Here is a 20117-nt window from a genome sequence, read left to right as displayed (position 1 = left end):
CCCCCCGTTTAAAAGCTACTTGTTCTAGCAATTAAGAAAATTGGTTCCGCTGCTACACGGAATACGTTTTTAGAGGTTTCATGCTGCAAGCAGATACATAAGTGCTGTAAAGGCTACTTATTCGTCGATTTAATAGCATTCGGTTGTTTGATAATGTAGAGGCTTACTGTAATTAAGAGAAATGTATATATAATCGAGATGATTAAATTCCATAAGATTCCATAATTTTATTCGAAATCGTTCATAAATAATAAATATATTAACGAGGAGGCACCATTTGGCAAATTCATCCTACATGTATTTCACGATCTATTAAATCTATTTAATATGCATAAAAAGCTCTATATCTTCGAGGCATTCTATCGTACGAATTAAAGAAACATTATTCAAACTATACAAATACCACCAAACTAGAGATAAGGGCTGATAATCCAAATAATATTTACTGTAGGTGATAAAAGAAACAAAAGGATAATTAGTAGCAGGAAGCCACAACAAAGCAGTGTTTATTACATAATGGTTACAATATGAACGGTATACAAAAGTGAACTAAAAATCAAAATACTCTAAAGGTTTGTTACACTCGTACTTGCGTTCGTTGCAACAAATAAAAAGATAATAAGGAAGGTATTAATTAAAAATTAAATTATATAAACAAGCGAGAAAATTCAATATTCGTGTTGTAAAAAAATAGATACGTACAGTTTGCGTTTCCTCCAGCAATATCCCCCCTCCCCCCCTTCTTTTTTTTTGTTACCGATTCATTTTTAAGTTAAGTAGTAATTGTGACGTAATCCTTTCTTAAAAAAAGATTTCACATTATCGAAAGTTAACTAGTATTAGTATTAACTAATGTATTACTAGTAATATTATCTCGCATCTTTCTATTATTTCAAAGGTGAAATTTAAAAATACATTTTACATTACGTAAAATGATATTTAAATTATTGTTAATTACTGGGGACACGATCCTCGGTCAAATCGAACATTAATGTGCAAATATAATTCGCTCTTTAGCATGCAGATGATCAACTTATAGATCAAAAAAATTTACACGTGCATTTGTATCTTGATGCCATATAAGGATCGTTGTATCATACATTGCTTCTGTGCACAAGTCATCGTTTAAATATAATTAATTAATGATCTTTAAAGATCTTAATCTTTTCTATATATACATTTGAGCAAACGTATCACAAGAATTCAGATATTAATTACATTATATTACGAACAGTTTGATTCACTCGTTATTCTTTACAATTTTTATTCCAAAATTAAGTACGAGATTTATCGATCAATTATAGTTACGGTTAGTATCAATAACACTATTTCAAATGCATACACTTCTCAGAAATACGGTTTCGAAGTATGTACATCGAAAGCAAAAATGCACATTTGTAACGTACTATAATACTTGCGTATCAGTCTTTGCAATTGCTTTACAATAATATTTACACAAGCTGTTTTATTAAACAACGCTTAAATCGAGTCGATTTAAAATTCTAATCGTTAAATCCATTCGGATTTTTCTCTTAATTATCACTCTTACGTCGAAAATAAATTTCCTTCGACTATGTTTGAATACTATAAAGATTTGATAGAACGTTTTCAAACGTATTCATCGAAAGATTCATCGCACGATATAAGTAAAAATATTTTATATCTTTTCTGCTTCTGTATGTTCCCTCTATGTCTTCGCGTTAGAGAATAAAATAATAAAATTACGAAAGAAGCAAAAATACAAGTCCGCTCAGAGCAGTAACTAATACAGCGGCCATGTACGACAGTGAAATAGAAAATGATCGACGGTGAATTTGATTGTACTCACCACGAATTTGTTTCACGTATTTTTCGCTTCGGAACGAATTGCTGACGGACTCCAATAACGCGTGCAGACACCGCAGATTTTCGCTACACGCACATTCCACTTCGGACTACAACATAAAAACTTACGTCAGTCTACCTATTCCATTGTCTTTAATTGGAAGTAAAAAGAATTACTCTAGCAACATTCCGTGAAATCAAATTCAGCTTTCGTTAACATTTCTACGTATAATCGGATAGTAGCAAAAAAGAAGTGAGAAAGAATCCAAGCACAATGTTTTTACTATGTTCGTGGTAAAAATATTGCTTATTGCTCAAAATAATTAAAAACCTGCGTGTAAAAGATAATTCAACACAGTTTCATGCATAGATAATTTATTAAAGGAATTAAGTATAGTATGAAACAACTCTTCTTTCTTTTAATTATTTTAAGAATTCTTTTGATTATGTTAAGCAATCTACATTGTTTACTCCCATCGCCATAGAAAATTTTATTCTAAATAAATCCACTTTTCCGATCTTTAAATTACTCAATACTATTACCCACTCGATATAGCAAATCATTTAAAAGTAGTAAAAATGCGACAATATACTTACGGCAAAATTAAAGTAGAAAAAATCTTAAGTACACCTTGCAAATCACCGATCAAAAGCAATTATTCATTCGCAATAACTCTCAGGGAATATACTCTTGCAAAAGACAACGTGAAATCGCTCATGAAGCAATTCAGGGACATGTACAATAACTTGGATATTTGTCAACATGATTTGTGAGTACGGGTTACACAAGCAGGATAAGGATAGAATAGTAAACATGCAAGTGAATAGTATTAGTACAATCTCCTTTTCCTATTTTCCATCATTATTTGAATGATATTTATTATTGTCCGCTTTACTAATTTCATTCATGAGTAAGAATTTCTTATTTACATACTGTATTATTTATTGTTAAATGGTAATAATAGAATAGATCAGATGGACGATCAGAAACACATAAAAAGAAAATTTTTATATTACAATTTTATTTATATTTATACAATGATTTGGCAATTTGTCCTTGTATGTCACTGTTTCAAAGCATGTATGTGTCAAGCAATCCTATACAATATGCTAGATATACATATATTTTAACTTTCCTTTAAAAAAAATACATATACATTATCTATATATCATAAATAATAAGAAAAATCAAGTCTATCGAGGGACCTTCGTCAAGTAATAAATTCAAGCAGTAGCGTTTAGAAGTAAAAATAAAACGTTGAAAGAAATACTTAGAAAGCAAAAAGCATCACACAGTATTATCCAAATACACGACATTCCTCATACGCATTAACTAAATTAAACGATTGAAAGATTATCAAAAATGCAAGAAAACGAGACGATATAATCTTTTTTCTTGTAATGATTACAAGATGAGGAAAGCACACAAAGCATACAAGAAGAGAAATTAATTGTCCTTCTTTTAATTGTGCCATACAGTCATTAAGAAAAAGTATCTTATATGGGCCCATAGGCGTATGACAAGAATACCGGCGGTAATAAACTTGCAATAAAGCCACGAAAAGAAACTTTGTACGCTTCTTTGCAAATATTCCAAAAATTTAGGCCGGGATTGTACTATAAAGTACAAGCTGAATGGGCTACGTACGTTATCTTGCGGTATCGTGCCGTTGCACGACCTCGAGAATAAACTTTCAGCAAGTGATAACTGAGACTGCGACTTCTCGATTACGTTCCGTATATCCTCCACGTCACTGTCGCTGTCTTCCGTGGTATCGGTTATTTCCTGTAACAAATTTCCAATTTTTCTTAATTTTCTTCTATTACTCCTTTATGTGGTGTAATATTGATTTTACTTTAGGATCAATCCATGTTAATTTATTAACGAAAAGAAAGTTTATTATTATTACTTTGTAAATAATGGCTGTTATATTAACGAGTTTGGAAATTTTAAGAGCAATGGTAGCGTACTACTGGTCAATATGTATTGAAGTCAAGCATGCTAAGCTAAACATTCTCTTTGTCTGTTATTGCCAGTGGCACACAAAACCCGTTTGAAGTCAAGGGCAAATTTTTGAAACATAGCAATCGTAGTTATCCGATTTATTGGTCGAGATAACAAACTGATTCTACTGTACACAGAAATGATTTTAACAACGCGATACGTATATCATATATGAAAATTAATTTCAATAGATATCTAATTTGATTTTATTTGCAACTGTTCGTAAATTTTTTTTATCAACTATACAACGGTAGATGTTAATTACTTATTTGTATTAAACTGTAATATACTTTGAGCAATTATTACTGCACATGAGAAATATTTTCAACGTATATAAAAATTCAATAAACGATATATATATATAAAATTTCATTCAGAGAAAGTGTAATTCGTAGAAATTTTTACTCGATATTTATCATTAAAATTCTGATCCAGATACCGCCTGCGAGACATTTCTAGCAGTGACTGTATGTGTAATTACATCGTTTATCCTCGTTAAGATATCATCACCGTGAAGACGCGTTCGTCTCAAAGAAGACTTGATAAGACACGGAGAGATTCAACGGAGAAATGTGTTGTGCGAAAGAAAATTTCTTTTCGAGATAATGTTATACGTACATTGAATAGAAAGTACTATCCAATGATCATTATGTTTGAATTACCCTCGAGATGAAAAGAAAGATAACTCATGAATAATTTATGCGTCTAGATGGAGTAAATGCAAAAATTGAGTAAAGTATGCTCGAGCATATCTGGTGCAAGGTAATAATTCGGCGTAAGGTCAAGGCAAGTATTAAAGTGATTTTGTGGTTGGACAGATAAAATTAAATATTTATTTGCTGCAGAAGAATTACATTCATTCTACGGCAATATACAAATAGTGATTCTTTATTCTTCCTTAAAACGAAACACTACAACACAGAGGAAGAGCTATGACTAAACTACGACACCGGTATACTTTCTGTTAAACAAAATTCCAGACATGATTTCATTGAGAAATAAAACAATAAATCGTTGTGCATTAAGGCAATTAATTAATCACACTAGGGATATGTATACTACATTTGGCGACATTTGGCGCGGATAACAGAAATTATTGTTCTATTCTTAATGTAATGATACCAATGTCGATTTTCATTATACAAATATTGACTCATATGCGATTCCATATACTGGCCCATGTTATGTACAAGATAATGGAAATCCGTATGCAAAGATATAGCAGATGTATTGTCACAGAAAGAATATGGACACTTGATCAAGAAAGAGTAATAGAATGGAACGTACATGATCCATACGACTTCTAGGCAGTGGAGAACTAGCGGGCATTGCGCTCATACTGGAGGCACAGTCGGATTGACTATCAAGGAAGTTTCGGTAATCATCCCCAAAGTCCAATAATCTTCGTGCCGTTTCTACGTCTGGCGCTTCACTGTATGGCTCGCTCATATATTTCTCCTATTGAAAAGAGATCAGTTTAAAAATAAGTATTTGCTTATTGAATCCATTAATATGAACATCGACGTAATGCTTCTAATTAAATAAATCGTTCCAAAAGAATTCAACATTAGGAACTTGTCAGGAACTTATTTGTTTGATAAGAGTGTTCATTTCCACCTAATTATTAGTCTCAATTGCATAAGGCAATTTCTCTAGTCCACTCTTTAATACTATCATTATGGTAACAATAATATCAAGCGAAATTTCCAAGAGATAAAAGTTAGATTTCCTAAAACGATCTTACCTATGAACGTACTCCATCCATATCCTCACAATCGATTTCAAAGAATTACATAAAATTGTTATTTATTCGCTTCTGATCTTAATTATTGCCTGTTACATAACACAACCTAACTTTGTTAAAAGCGATACCAGGAAAAAGAAACATCAAAAAATTAATATCAAAACGAAAACAAAAAGTGAAACAAAAAAGGAGAAGAACAGGAATTTTGTTTCGTAGGATTCCAGTTGAAACCAGTTACCTGATAATTATCCCAAGCTTGATCGGAGATCGAGTTGTTTCCGAGGCTATTCATTTCGATGTCGCTATCGACGTTCAGTTGCTGATTGCACAGCTCCTTGTTGCTTGGAACGGTATCGTAGTAGGCGAAGCAGCCTCGTGTATAGTTACGTTGTTCCTCACCCTCGGTCTCGGATGTGGAAGCCACCGAAGTACAGCAAGGTAACCTAAACGGCGGTGTCGGGTCGCTGACGATCGTCCTCTCCGCCGAGAGTTGCTGATGAGCGGTGCACCCCGAGAAAGAGCCGGATTTTACCAGGGTAGTCAAACGACCGTGACAGTCTCTCGAAATGGTGCGCATCGCGCGATTTCCGCTTACTTTACGCGGTGAACGTTGTTGATTCGACGAGCTGCCATCGCTTCCCGCCGAATGATTCGCGGTAACACCTTCCGAACTGGAGTCACTTTTACGACCCTATGTAAACGGAAAAGCGAGAAAGAATGGAAACACGTGAAAACAATTTTAATAGCTTTGAATAGCGCTCTTTTGTAGCTACGAGCAAGCAGCATCGTCTTACCAGGTTCTTCTTGCGCAACCTGCTCTTTTTCCTGCGCAACGAACTGTTTCGAACCACACGGCCGTCGTGGCAAATGATCGACTCCTCCAATAACGTGGACGTTGAGTTGTTGAACGATTTCCGTGATCCTCTGTAATTCAAATGAGGTGAAATTAAAATGTCTGCCAGTTCGATGAGGCAATAGGGTATCGAGGCAACGCGACGTCGCGGTTGTCGACACGCGATGGATTTGAATAATGCGCTCCCATGCGCATCGATTACACTATAAATCGATGTGTATACCTCGATGGTTCTAATTACACGCGCCGTCTCGAAAGCGAAAGATACTGTAACTTATTCATCGAAGTAAATTGGAAACTTGAAAATTTGGAACGTTGAGATTGAAAAAGATCTAAAAGTGAAAGTCTCGATTCAAAAATTTACATTTCCAATCTTTCTACGATCTATTCGTTCTAATTATAACCGATATTATTTCTACGATACAAATTCGCTTCTAAAACGAGCAAACAAAGATATGTAGAATTATCTACTTACGTTGCATCGAGGGATACGGATTTAGTGGGCGGAGTAGCGATTAACTGGTGGAGCGCAGTTTCGCTTATGGAGAACTGCGAAATCGGGTCATTGGTTTGGTTCAAATTCGAGTTGTTCCCGATCTGTGAGATACAAGATACGCTCCATGGTCTGGGCCCGTTGTGTTTCTGCTTGGAGCGCATCACGACTTTTGGCGTACTCGTGTCCAGCATCGGATGCGCCTCGTTGATCGGCGTTTTCTCAGCGTCGTCGAATATCTCTTGCGACACCGATTGAGACGTGCAACCCAGTGCACCTTCGAATCTGCGATACGTCGCAACGCTACTCTGTAGATCCTCCGATGAAACCGACTGCCTCTCCCCATCGGATTCTTCCGTCGTATACTCGCCACTGGCATCGCAGCTATCCAACGGCTGTAATTCACGCTGATTACAATTGTTACGAAACGTTATAATTCCCCCTTAGACCTCGTTACAACTGGCGCGCATGATCAGACTGACGATTCGGTTCTTTGACCGTTTTATATTCCTTTTATAATTCTTCTTTTCTTTTGCTCTTTACGTACTTTACTTTTCGAAATATTATTCTAGCTTTTTATTTAATTATCGCGTTTGCAATGCTTGTTTAACGAACGAAAGATAGCGGAGTAAGATATTTCGAAAGCGGATATTATACTTGCGCGTTTTCTTTCCAATCGTTAATGTAACTCGATCGAATCCAAACAAGCATTTTAAACATCGATTAAGTAACTCATCGATGACAAAGGATCGAGATATCACGTGTCCATTCTTTCACATTGTTACGAAATATTCAATTTGCAAAGCGGAGGAAGCTTGGACATTGTGCATGAATCGACAATTCCCAACGAAAAACCAATTACGTTAAATTCAATTACATTAAATTCCAAAGAACGACCTTGTTGCCTTCCGATTAGCACGAAATAATCTTCTTCGCGTTAAATAAACGAACAAAAGAAAAGATCGTAAAAGGCAAACGTCGAGCTATTCACCCCATGACAATAGCGATAATTACAACCTACCTGTGACGTGGATCGTCCGTCGTGGCTTCGTACAGAGTTCAGTTTCAACCATTCCTTGATCCTCGCGTATTTGGCGCGATGATTATTCGTTATACCCTCCTTATCATCGAGAATGAGCTGAGGGAAAGTCTTCGTTGCACCGTTGCGCCTTTCCTCTCCGACTAATTTCTCTACTTCCTTAATGAGCCTTTGGATGCTCGTCTTGTCGTTTCTCGTTTCGTCGTCACTGTCTTTCTCGCAGCGAGAAGATGCGTCGGTTTCGTTTGAAGTCTCGTTCACACCCTCCATGTTGGAAGTCTCTTTTACGGGCTTCATTTCGCTCGTTTTAGCGTTTCCCTCGCTAGCTCGTGGTTGACTCTGCCCCTCGCCGAAGTCCAGACGCACCAGAACGTTGGTCTTGCGTTGCTCCGTCGTAACGTTATTCACCCGCGATGACGTGTACGTCCACTCTTCCTCCGACGAGTCCTCCGCTACGATCGCCGCCTCCTCGTTCTGCTCAGAGTCGGTGTCCAAGTGGCGGAAGTAGAAGGTCGCGCAATTCTTCGATTTCCTGTCGGACCTAATGCGAAACGACACGGATCAGTGGTGTGAAATTCTGATTATCTCTCGTGGACTCTCATCGTCTAAAAAGCTTAATAAAAGCCTTAACTTTTCACGTATTCTTTATTTCGGTTGCTTCCGAGTACTCCGAACTTTGAGTACTTCGATTATTCCGAATATTTTCAGTATTTTGAAATTTGTATGATTTTACTCGAACATCGTGATTAATTAGAGATAGTAAGTGGTATCTAGGTAAATTTTGATAACGTAGATCTGTGTTTTTTGAAAATACCGTATTTCGTAACTACCGAGTGTTTCATAGAGATACATTGGATTAACCCTCTGCAACCCGTTATTTTCCTTGCAACGAAACTTTTCATTATCGTCGCAGTTTCTTACGGAACTTCGGGAACGTTTACTTTCGCATCATCTCTATAAAACACCTTCTTCAAAAAGTTTTCTCCAATTACCATACCGATTACAAAACATCAACAAGTGCGAACGACGAAGATGAATAAAAATACCAACGTGTTGATCGAACGAAACATTAACGCGAACTCTCTGAATACAGCACTAACGTATTCGTGCACGTCAATTAGGCGTACACGCCCACGCGATAAAATCCTGATAAGGTGATCTTACGTGTTAAAAGAGGCGACCTCCTCAGTCGTTCTGCGACGTTTCACTGGCTCGTTAGCGGCTAAATTGCCGCTCGATTGTTCAGAGTTCCCTGGCTGGCCGTCGATCTGGTCGCAGCTCTCCTCGATGGCCGTCGAATTTGTCATCGGTACGGTGTCAGGTGTCGGTGGCATGTCGTATTCTTCGTCTTCGCTTACCGCACCTTCCTCGATGTCAGCTTCTTCGCCCTGATCGCCTAACGTGCTCGCGATTCGATTAACTTCTTGGAGATTTTCCACTCCGTCGGACTTTGTGTCCATCACATAAACCGGACATAATTCATCCTGAAATCAGACGTTACGAAGCGTTTCTTCTTTTTTCTGTTTTTCACTATTTCAGTTGAGACATTCCGTGGTCATTTTAAGATTCAAAACTTTTGATCGCACTATGATAATCGGTGAGATTGCGCTAATCCGGACCATGCCGCGTTGTCGCAAAGACACTTTTTTTTAATAAAATAGGTTGTGTTTGAAATATTTGATATCGAAGGAAACATAATCGACAGTGAGAACTGTACGTTCACATCACACCGCTGCGACTGACCGAGCGCGAGGCGCGTGCAGATTATCACGATAATTTTCTACGATAAGGAGTTAATTATCGATCAAGCCACTAACTGGCGCGCAACAACGCAAACAACTGTCCGATCTCATCAAAATATCACGGCAATAAACGAACAGAATGTTTCTACCTATGCTTGAGAGAAGGGCGACTTTCGAGAGTAATCGTACGGATAGATATATATCGAACGATTAATTTTTCCTTTCTTTCTAAGACATAAAGGAAATAATAAATATCACGCAACCTACATAATTAAACCTACATTTTTTCATTTGTACATCGATCTAATAAATTTTATAATTATCCAGCACAGATCTACCTTTCTTTCGTAATAAGTATACCGTAATAAATTACTGCGAATCGATAAAAGCTTTAAAATATTTGGAATAGAAGATAAACCTTCCGACGTCTCGATCACGTTTCCTACAACAAGTTTTCGAAAAACGTCTTCCGCGTATCAGCATATCGAAACATAATAAAACGCATACGTGTCGAATACGCGTGTGTATAATGGCGGCACATATATACGTGCTCGTTTCGCGGCAGATTTCTTTCCACTTAACACACTCAGTGACGGTATGCGAACGCCATTCCGGTCATTATTATTTGTTGCTCGACAAAACGGATTCTCTCTCGTGCTCCATAAAATCGAACGTGATGCAACCGTGAAAATTTCACGCTTCGAAGTGTTTCTCGCGTTACCTCGGCCGATCGTATGCGCGCTTTCGTTCGTCGGTCGATTCCATTCGTATTTGACGAAATTGCAAAAACGTTTCGATCGATCAAAGAAAAACGAGAAACACACCGACGCCATTAAGATTTCAGGTTACAGCTATTTTCACTACGGCGAGGTTCTTGCTGTGACTATGAAAATAAGACAGGTAATTCGCTTCGTTAACTGATTTGCCTCTTCATACTTGTCTTTTCCTCTATGCGAGTTGTTTCAGATGCAAACATATGGGGTAAGTACAAGTCGTTTTTGATACATGTCCGGTAACAGGGAAATGGTGGACTAGTTTGAACGAGCAAAAAATATTTTCAAGATCAACTGCATTGGTTCGAGCGAAGAAAATAAAGACAGGCACGGTAACGTGACAAAATAATGGAATGTAATAACGTTCAATGTAACGACCAGGTAAGAAACTGGTTTCTTCTGTGTAGGAAACGCAGATGTTCGAAACGAACGAAAGAAAATAAATATATATGTACATTCGTTTCTGATTAGTCGAGAAGAGGGTTGATGCAATGGAAGCACGTTCCTCGGCGTCACGTACGCGTAATTACTCGTCAATTTCAATTTTATTTTATTTTGCCTCGTGAATATTTCAAAAGGTAAAAGGCCCCGCGTGCACTTTCTCTCGTCGAGTTCTCATTCCGCTCGCGGAGTAACGCGTTTGGAACAAGAAACGCTTTTCGAGCTTCCTCGAGAGAAAAAAATGAAGAGGAGAAAAAAAGAAACGTAAGAGAAAAAAAAAAAGAAATACCGTTCTCTCTTCTTACCGTCCACAAACTTCTCACTGAACAGTTTCTTCGAATTATTCGGAGGACTTTAACGATACCTGTGCCAGTTTCGTGTCACGAAACTCTGTCAATCAATGGAGGAAGGTCTAGTTAAAGAAGCGATGCGAGGCGATAAATCGTCGCGAGTTTGACGCGCTTCGATTTGATTCAGGTGTTAATTAATGTACACGAAAACGAAAAGTTCGGCGTCGTAAATCAATTTCACCGTGCAACAAAGAGATGGAACGCCGCCGAACGCGTTCCACTCTGCGAGCTATAGTGTTGCCAGGCGTACAAAAAGAGCTTGTTTCAACTGCTATCAAAAAAATGGCACGATATAATTAGCAGAGCAGCAAAAAAAAAAAAGAGAGAATGTTGAACTTATATACACGAAACTTTACTAATTCATTGAATTTTGTTATATCACTTCAACAAAGAGATATAGTCTCGGTTAAAAAACTACAAAGTTATCTACCTCTAGGGAACAATTAATTCACTCGAAACATCCAGATAAATCTTACAAATTGATTTCATCGACTAACAAAGAGACGCAACGAAAGGAACGCGGTGGAACCGCGCTTGAACCCGTGCCACGCACTATAATCACGTTGTGTCGTAGCTCGCGAACGATAGATCATTCACACTGGTAACGCACGTGTGACGAGTAACGTTACACTGTGTACGCTTGATGCACTCGTGATGCCATCCACATACCAGAAAAACATCATCCATTTGTTTTTACACCAACTTTCCCCGATAAACCTGAAAGATACGAGTACAAAAATTGAAATTACGAGAACGTTCAAAATAGAATGTTCGAAATAGACAAGGGATAGATTGAGACAGAAGTTGCACACAGAGTGCAAGTTGAGGTATACGAGGGACATCGACCACTTTTATTCTGGGAACCAGACAATAGCTGCTAATAAGGATCAGGCTCATCTCCATATTCAGGTATCCGCCGTCTCGTAAATCTAAGCTATTTGATGGTCTTAGAGAGATGTTTCATAGTTTCAGACAACGGATTATAAGACAGAGAGTGTTAGAAAATGACTGGGAAGGAGGATAATGATTCGTAGAAAAGGAAAGTCGAGTGCTACGTTGTAGAGTGGAAATGAAGTTAATACGTTTCCGAGTATGAGACAATTGGAGTTATTCTTCGAGATCTGCCGATTTTAATTCTGGAACCGACTGAGGTGACGTTCGAATAATAATTAACGCGAAAGCTGGAGTTTTCTCTTTTGAGGATAATTCAACTTTCTTGTATGGAAGAGATCTTTTGATTGGAAATAAATATAGAACAACGATTCTATTAATTCGGATATACTCCAGTCCTATCTTACGATGTTTTTCAGAATATCATGTTCGAAGCACTATAGAGAAACACGTGTGCATTCAAATCGTTTAAAATCGTTGAATATAGTTGCAGCGCGAAAATGAGTTGAGAGTTCCAAGTAAGAAACGGGATGGAACGTGCCCTGGATTTTATTCGATTCGATCATACGCGGACGTAACGCATGCACCAAGTATGCAAGATAGTTTTTTGTACTCGAAACGAAACAATAGCCGTTAGCTAATAAGGATCAAGTTCACTTCCACAGTCAGGTGTCCATCCTCGAATAACCACGCAGTAACGTCTTCCAAGCTGATGCAATATCGAAGCACAGGAAACCTAGCTCGACAAATATTTCCAATTTTTTAAATTCTCGAGCATCTGCAAAATACTCGAACTGCTTCGTTTTTAAATCTTAGCCGCTAAGCTTCGCATCGATATTCCCTAGTACGAAAAATTACACTGAGAACCGTTTCGTTAATGCTTGAAATATTCTTCTCTATCCGTCGCACGAATCAATTCGAGTTTCACTAAAACACCACAAAGACACCACTAAGTATATCGCCCACGGATCAAAGACTTTCTCGAGCGTAAATCAAAGGCTAATCAACTCGCGACGAACGAGCCGGATCCACCGCTAATCCGCGGGTTCATCTTCGTTAACGAATCCACGAACACATAGGCACACGTGCGATACACCATGGATCGTCAATCGAACAGTCACCTCGCTCTAATCAAGCAAACTTCCTCCCGAAGGCTCGTGCTCCATTGTTCTTCGGCAACAGTTTGGGAAACGTTGCCATACCGGTTTCACGACTCCTCTATACAGTGTATGTTCTCGACCAGCGAATATCCCGCTAAATATTCTTGCTGCAAGAAGAAAATAATTACAAATATATAGATTTTGTGTACGTACCTCGAAATAGGATCCGTCGCTGATCGATCGATTCTCGGAAGACGCGTCGGTATCGGACAGGTCCGCTCTGCTAGTGGCTGGATCCTCGTAGTATCGCGATCTCGTGGCTCTGTGGCGTTTCGAACGCGTCGAACGAGCCGACTGACCCGGGGATTCCCTTCCAGAACCTCGCGAGTGTCTACGGCTGAGTCGAGGCTGCTTCGTGACTGGCTCCTCGTCGCTGTCGCTACTGCAGTGGTAAACCACCAAGTTCTGAAACACGCCGAACAGCCGAATCACTTCATCTGATAATCTTCGTTCGTCCGCCACGCCTGTTACGTACCAGTCTCTGATTCTATCAAAATGTCTAGGTAAATCGGTCTGTCTACCACGCACGTGTTTATGAATCCTTTGTCGGACTCGAGGATGGACTCTTCGAGGGAATTATTGGCTAGTTTAAATCTCTGTCTCGTGATTTTAGTTTTTAGCCTCCTTTTGGTTTCGCGAGTTTGTGTTTTTGTCGGATCAAAGTACAGAGACTACGGATACGTAGATTGTATTATACGATTGCGCGACAAAATTGAATCTTAGAATAGCGATTGAATTTTGATCGACGTACTTTTTGTTACAAATATAGCTCGATGGTATAATCGTGGAGAATAGATTCTGATATAACGTTACCTTTTATTGTCACTGTATTTACCTAGAATGAAAAGAAAAAAGAAATAGAGAGTCACTGGAACGTCGAATATACAAGAGAGGAGACTAAAGGAACAATATGTCCATTTCTATAGCAGTAATTTCTTGTCGACGAGTATCGTGAAAGAGAGCCACGACAACGAGAAACTGGGCGCGGCAAAAATTAGACGAGAAACGTGTATCCACAAAGCTTGGAATAATTTTTCCACGGTTTTATCCTATCCTCGATTCAAACTAATTTTACGCTGGCGCCGATCCAACTCGAGTTTTCTGTGAATTCGTATAAAACATCGTTTCCTCCTTCTTTGCTCTCCAAAATTTCCATCAGCCTTCGAATCTCGCCCGTGCCGAAAGAAATTTCCGCCGATGTCTCGCGTTGTGCGACAATACGAATTAACACGTTTCCTGTCAAGGTGACACACTCGCACACCATAGTGTATTTAGCATTTTTCGCATCAATAATCTTTTTTTGCACTTTGAATATGAAATTTGCACGGCTTTCTTTCTCTTCTTCTGCATACATTTCAAATGTAAATGTTAGATCGAAATTAATTCCAAATGAAAAATTCTAGCATGTGTTCCCGTTTTCCACGATATTAAGCCATAATATATTCCCAAGAATCTCTAGAAATCCATACGCTGTTATTAAACGAAAAACGAAAGTGAAAATCGCGAATCATAATGCGTAGTCGTAGTGAGGCTCGATTATTAGTTTCTTTTCAACAATACAGAAAGGCTGGAAACGATTACGAGTACGCGAAGCCCCTTTAATTACAGATCGAAATCACATCGAAATCAATGATTATCCCGACCGTTGAAGGCATTCACTGGCAAGAGCTGTGCCATTGGCAGCGTGGCCAAGCGACACAACGTGACTAACGAAAGACGTTCGATGGACGCGACTGATACAGTCTAGAGAACGTGTGTGTATCAGCCGACGAATAAATGCAAAATTAATGGTCGATTTCACCGTGGTTCGAGTAAATTTAGACACCGGTGATTTATAGGATTAACCGTACACCTCGGGAACCGAGATATTATTCTCGTATCAATTAAACGCACGCGTTAATCGGACCCAAGGCGTTTCAACTTGATTTCCAATTTCGCGTGTGCCATGGCTTACTTAGCGTTAATTATCCATCGAGGGTTTAAAGGACCATTCTTCTTTGCCCACTCTTATCATCTCCAACGTGAAAGTTGTAATTTATTTCTTATTAACGATGAAACGGAATTTATTGGAATATAAAGAAATTGCAAGAATATCGCGAGTTTTTTCTTGTGGTTCAGTGTACATTACATATGGAAGGATAAAGTGTCTTCTAATGTAAGTTAGTAGTATAAATATCGGGAAACGTGGTAAGTAGATAATCTCCGGTATACGATTGATAAGAGAAAGAAATAAATGCAAGTGCCCGATAAGATCTGTTATGTCTTCGATATACGATTCGAAATACGTCCAATTCAGTGGAACTTTATTCTTTAATAATCTCGAATAATCGTGACATCATCGCCTATAATAGTATGTAAAATTTCAAGACTCTTTTTATCGAAGAAATATTAAAGAAATAGAATGTTTGAAAGATTTTAGACCAATGGTACTTTTACGTGAATGCTGTAGCAAGACGTTTCGCCAACGAGTAAATAATCGCGTTTTACGACTTGATCTTCTTAATGGATTGATTTAATTGTTGGTCAAAGCCGGGTGAAAGGCGTGTCAGTGAAACATCCTGATAATAATCGTTACATCTTAGTTAGATCGTTTCTAAGCAGAGCGATGCTCACAAAAGACCACGCAATTTTCATCTAATTTATTAACTTTCTACGGTCTAGATAAAGGAATTCTTTTCAACAAACGAACTTAATACCAAACGCAAAATGACATTAAACAGTCGAAAGCATTTCTAACGTTAATGAAAGGAAATTATGTTATCGAAATATCCAAATTTCAATTTACAATTAGTCACTTGTAAGTAAAATTTAGCAAATGTAGCAACAATGAAATTTTTAACGTACATGCACGGTTAATTAAGTTTCAAACGCTGGCTATTAATTACATATACATATTTTTAATGATAAAAACTTGTTAGATTCCATTTCTCTCAACAGATAAGCTGCTAGCAAATCTAATCTCCGACAAGAATAAATATACAAAATAATCGGAATTTTTCTCGGTTCTTTTTCGTTCTGGCGCAGGAGCCTCTGATAGTTTAGAAAACAAACTATCTAGCGATAGTTTTAATTGAACTAAACGATAACGAATAGCACATCTTTGACAATAAACAATGATTTTTACAATGTTTTAACTACATATAAAATAAGTATAGCAGGAATATCGATTTAATAAATAACTTCTTAAATATTATTCCCACTGCACGAAAAATTCTGCGATAAAGAAACTCACCGCAAGATCGAACAGGCGCAGATCGAATTAGATTTGTAATAAAATTATCGGGTTTTGTATTTCCGATTCTTTCAATTGAAAAATAACCTAATACAGTAAAATATCGGTACTAAGAGGAAAGCGGATAACTAGGGAAGTTTTCCACGGGTACTGGTAATCGAGGAAAACAAAAAACGGTTAGAGAAGCAGATTCACAACTGTCGGCTAGGAACTCGCTCCGCGTTACTTGGAACTTACTAGAAACCGCAATGAAAAAATAAACGAAAAAGCTGTCCTGGGCAGAAGAGAAAGCCGAGAATGCACGCATCTTCTTACTCGTACAATTCTTCCGTAACAAAGGCCGAGAAAAGCCACAACCGTTAATCAACGACCGCCAGAGCTTGTCTGATTTTTGGGCAACCGACAGTTATATGCTTGAATCACAGTGACCCCTTTTGAGTCTTTATATTATCCTTACTTTCTTTCCAAACACAACTTGCGAGAGTAGCGCGTGATTTAAAAAAAATAAACAAATATTTACCATGAAATGTTGAGAATTTAGTCAGCTGAACGGCAGGAAAAAGAATGTGATCAGACATTTAAGCAATTTGCAATTTCTAGAATCTTTGAGAATCCTTCAAAACTCTTCGTTACTTTCACTTCTATTCTAACTATTTACGAAAGGAATGTACACCGTATAAGAAATCTTATAATTAGAAATTTAGTGTTACCAAGGAAAAATATATACACTTATAGTTAATTTGCTAAACGCGGAGAAGAAATCTGCGATTGCAGCAGAATCTTTTCGACTTCAAAGCCTTGAAAACGCTACGTTGCTTTCACTTCAACTATTCGAAACAGGAACACACACTGTACGAAATTTCACAAAATCTTTACCTAACGCAATACGATATCCTTGAGATCCGGGGTATACAATTAAAATCGAATTTCTTAGTCGCTCGATCAATCCTCTGCAACCTTTTAGATTTACTTCGAGACTCTTCGATGATTCGCCAAAGAATTCCCCATACATTCCAAGAAATATCAGAAATTTATCACTGACACTTGGCAAGCAAATCTTACCAGATCCAAAGTAAACAAGTAAAAATCGACTCGTTAATAATCCACGCACTTACGCAATTCTTTCGCCTTCGTGTTTCTCAGAATCGTTCGCAATCGACTAGCTAGCTGCGCCCGTAAATACGTAATAAAGTTCAGCAGGATCAACGGGCCAGAACGGCCGATTCAAAGGTGTTGAGCACGAGGAAAAGTAAATCATTCGCTCTTATTTCGACTGGCTAGTCACGGTTTTGCGCCGGGTGACGGGCGCCAAATGTCACAGGGTCTTTGATCCGCGTATCGAACTTGACTGAATATCTAACTAATATCCAAACTAATTACCTGCGATGGACGGAGGGCCATCTTCGCTGTAGCGTGCTTCGTAGAAGACTGACAGGAATGTCGAGTCGATCAACGATCGTTACCCGGGCGACCTGTTGATACGAGCTACCCGAAGGCGTTTCGAGACTGGGATACCTGACCGTAACTTGGATGTAATGAACATCCCCCCTCTCCGGTTCCACGTGTATTAACTGAGGGATAACGCAGGAAAAGCGAGATGCTTAGAGGAATTGAAACGTGTCTTAGTGACGTTTCTCTGTAATAAAAGCGATGGTCCCTCTGGCTTATTAGGAGTACAGTGTATACTGTCTAGGAGTAGGGTACACTCATAAGTCTCAGGTATATCCCATTCTTAATAATTATCTGCAGAATTTCATGTTTCTAAACAATATCCTTGGAATCGATAACAGCGAAACTACGGATGTTTATGAAAAAATACGCAGGACGTACACGATGTGTAAAAGTACATCAAATATTCAAAGTATGGTACTCGCTGAAATATTTAATGGGTACAACAAGTTTTTGCTTGTTAAAAATATGGATTTGCATAAACATCCGCGGCCTAGTGTTGTCTATTTCAAGCGACACTCGACGAATCTTAGGGAAACGAATTGCAAAATATTGCGCGTCTGACCGCTTCGTTCTCTACCTACAGTAAAGATTATAGGAAATTACAAAGGTTTAAGAATGGAAAGTTCCATGTCGTTAACCTTCAAAAGAATGGAAAATATTATTAGGAATAATTGGGTGTTTGTATACCTAAGTATAATTCAGATATAAGTGTCGAAGGAAACTTGTCGAATAGACAGGTCTTCAAATGTCCCAAAGTTAAGGACAGAATAGATAGAATAAAAGATTTTAGGAGACATTACAAACTGTTGAAATATAATACGCTTTTTAGTAGAAAGGTATATGCGTTGGTATATATACAAAGAAGATGAATATGAATAAGACAATAAATTTTACGTTAGAAAGTATACAGTTATTCTACTATCCTTTTATGGTCAACTCTCGTGGATGACTTGATTAATCAATACTTCCGGTTGGTAGGGACCGATAGCCTTTTTCTTCTTTTCCAGCAACGTTATATTCTACGCGAAATCTACTCTGTGTCCGATGACGATTAATATCCTACATCAAGCCTAATATCCAACATCTATCATTGAACGTTTCGTTTAAGTTTGAGTTTATGAACGTTTCCGAGGGAAACATTAAGAGAACCGAGACACGAGCGTTTCGCAAAGTTTCGTCTCGCAGCGTGCGACGCGTCATTGCTTGAATAAATTTGCGTCGAATGGCCACGGTACGGTCCGGCCATGAACTACACCTTGTTCGTCGCTATTTAGAACCACCACTTTCGCCTTTTCAAGCCAGCGTTTCCCCGAGAAAGGGACACGGCACCATGCGTGTCAAAAGATCAACCAACAGAGATAAACGGTAACTCGCTTGGGCACTTTGCACATCAGCGAAACCTCCACCGAGAAAAATGGCTGCGTTCTTTTTAGAAACTGTTCTTCCTTGTATTCGCGGCACGGTGTTTTCTCAACAGGCAGATGGAAGTAAAAAATTCTCGATGATTACGAAACGGACGCAAACGAACGTCAATTTATCTATCCATATTCGTTCGTAAGAATATTTGGATTTTTATCGTCTATAGGTAAAATATGAAATAGTCGTAGAGAGAAACAGAGTTTTAAAGAGAAATTTCTGAAGCGAGATATTGGAGTAATCTAATAAGTAAGAAACAAAGAACAATATACGACTTTCTAAAAGTTGTGATCGACAGAAATTTCACTTTCCATTGGTCGATTTTAATTAAAACTATGGATTCTGTTCAAAAATGTAATTGCCCCGTAATCCTTTCGATTTTTGTTCCATTTACTTCGAGTTAAATGGCATTAACCCGAGAAATACGACTTTTTCATCGACAAAGATGTTCTTCTAGCCGGTTGATTCGACTGTGCCGCTTATTTATAGCCGCTATAAACGTAAGAGAACGAGACACGCGAAACGATGTCGTTAGACACGGGCAAACTCGAGCTGTCATTAATCGAACATGTTAGAATACTTCTTCTCTTTACCCGTCACGATTACCTACGGAATCAGACGTGAACCAAACCGTTGAAAAACGATCGTTCACCCTAGGAAGTCTCATAATGCACAGTGCGGTCATTGAGAAAAATTCGCAGG

General features: G+C 38.2%; 1 protein-coding gene across 5 annotated transcripts in view; it reads right to left on the bottom strand.

Moving 5' to 3' along the window:
• Positions 1-20117, bottom strand: part of LOC100747581 — a 118368-nt gene that overhangs the window by 35364 nt on the left and 62887 nt on the right. For 4 of the 5 annotated variants that reach the window (XM_033323867.1, XM_033323868.1, XM_033323865.1 and 1 more), the window contains exons 8-16: positions 13469-13720; positions 9123-9442; positions 7941-8499; positions 6902-7326; positions 6368-6497; positions 5812-6264; positions 5117-5287; positions 3473-3610; positions 1829-1934 (exon numbers count right to left, since the gene is read on the bottom strand). In XM_033323867.1, the coding sequence (XP_033179758.1) occupies positions 1829-1934; positions 3473-3610; positions 5117-5287; positions 5812-6264; positions 6368-6497; positions 6902-7326; positions 7941-8499; positions 9123-9442; positions 13469-13720 (2554 nt within the window). The remainder of the gene's footprint in view (positions 1-1828; positions 1935-3472; positions 3611-5116; positions 5288-5811; positions 6265-6367; positions 6498-6901; positions 7327-7940; positions 8500-9122; positions 9443-13468; positions 13721-20117) is intronic. The other variant, XM_033323866.1, reaches the window with a different exon arrangement.

The sequence above is a fragment of the Bombus impatiens genome, unplaced genomic scaffold (assembly GCF_000188095.3).
Source record: "Bombus impatiens unplaced genomic scaffold, BIMP_2.2 scf_1275, whole genome shotgun sequence".
Classification (NCBI taxonomy): Eukaryota; Metazoa; Arthropoda; class Insecta; order Hymenoptera; family Apidae; genus Bombus; species Bombus impatiens.
Note: the sequence above shows the minus strand (reverse complement) of the source record. Positions and strands in the feature narration are given on the sequence as shown.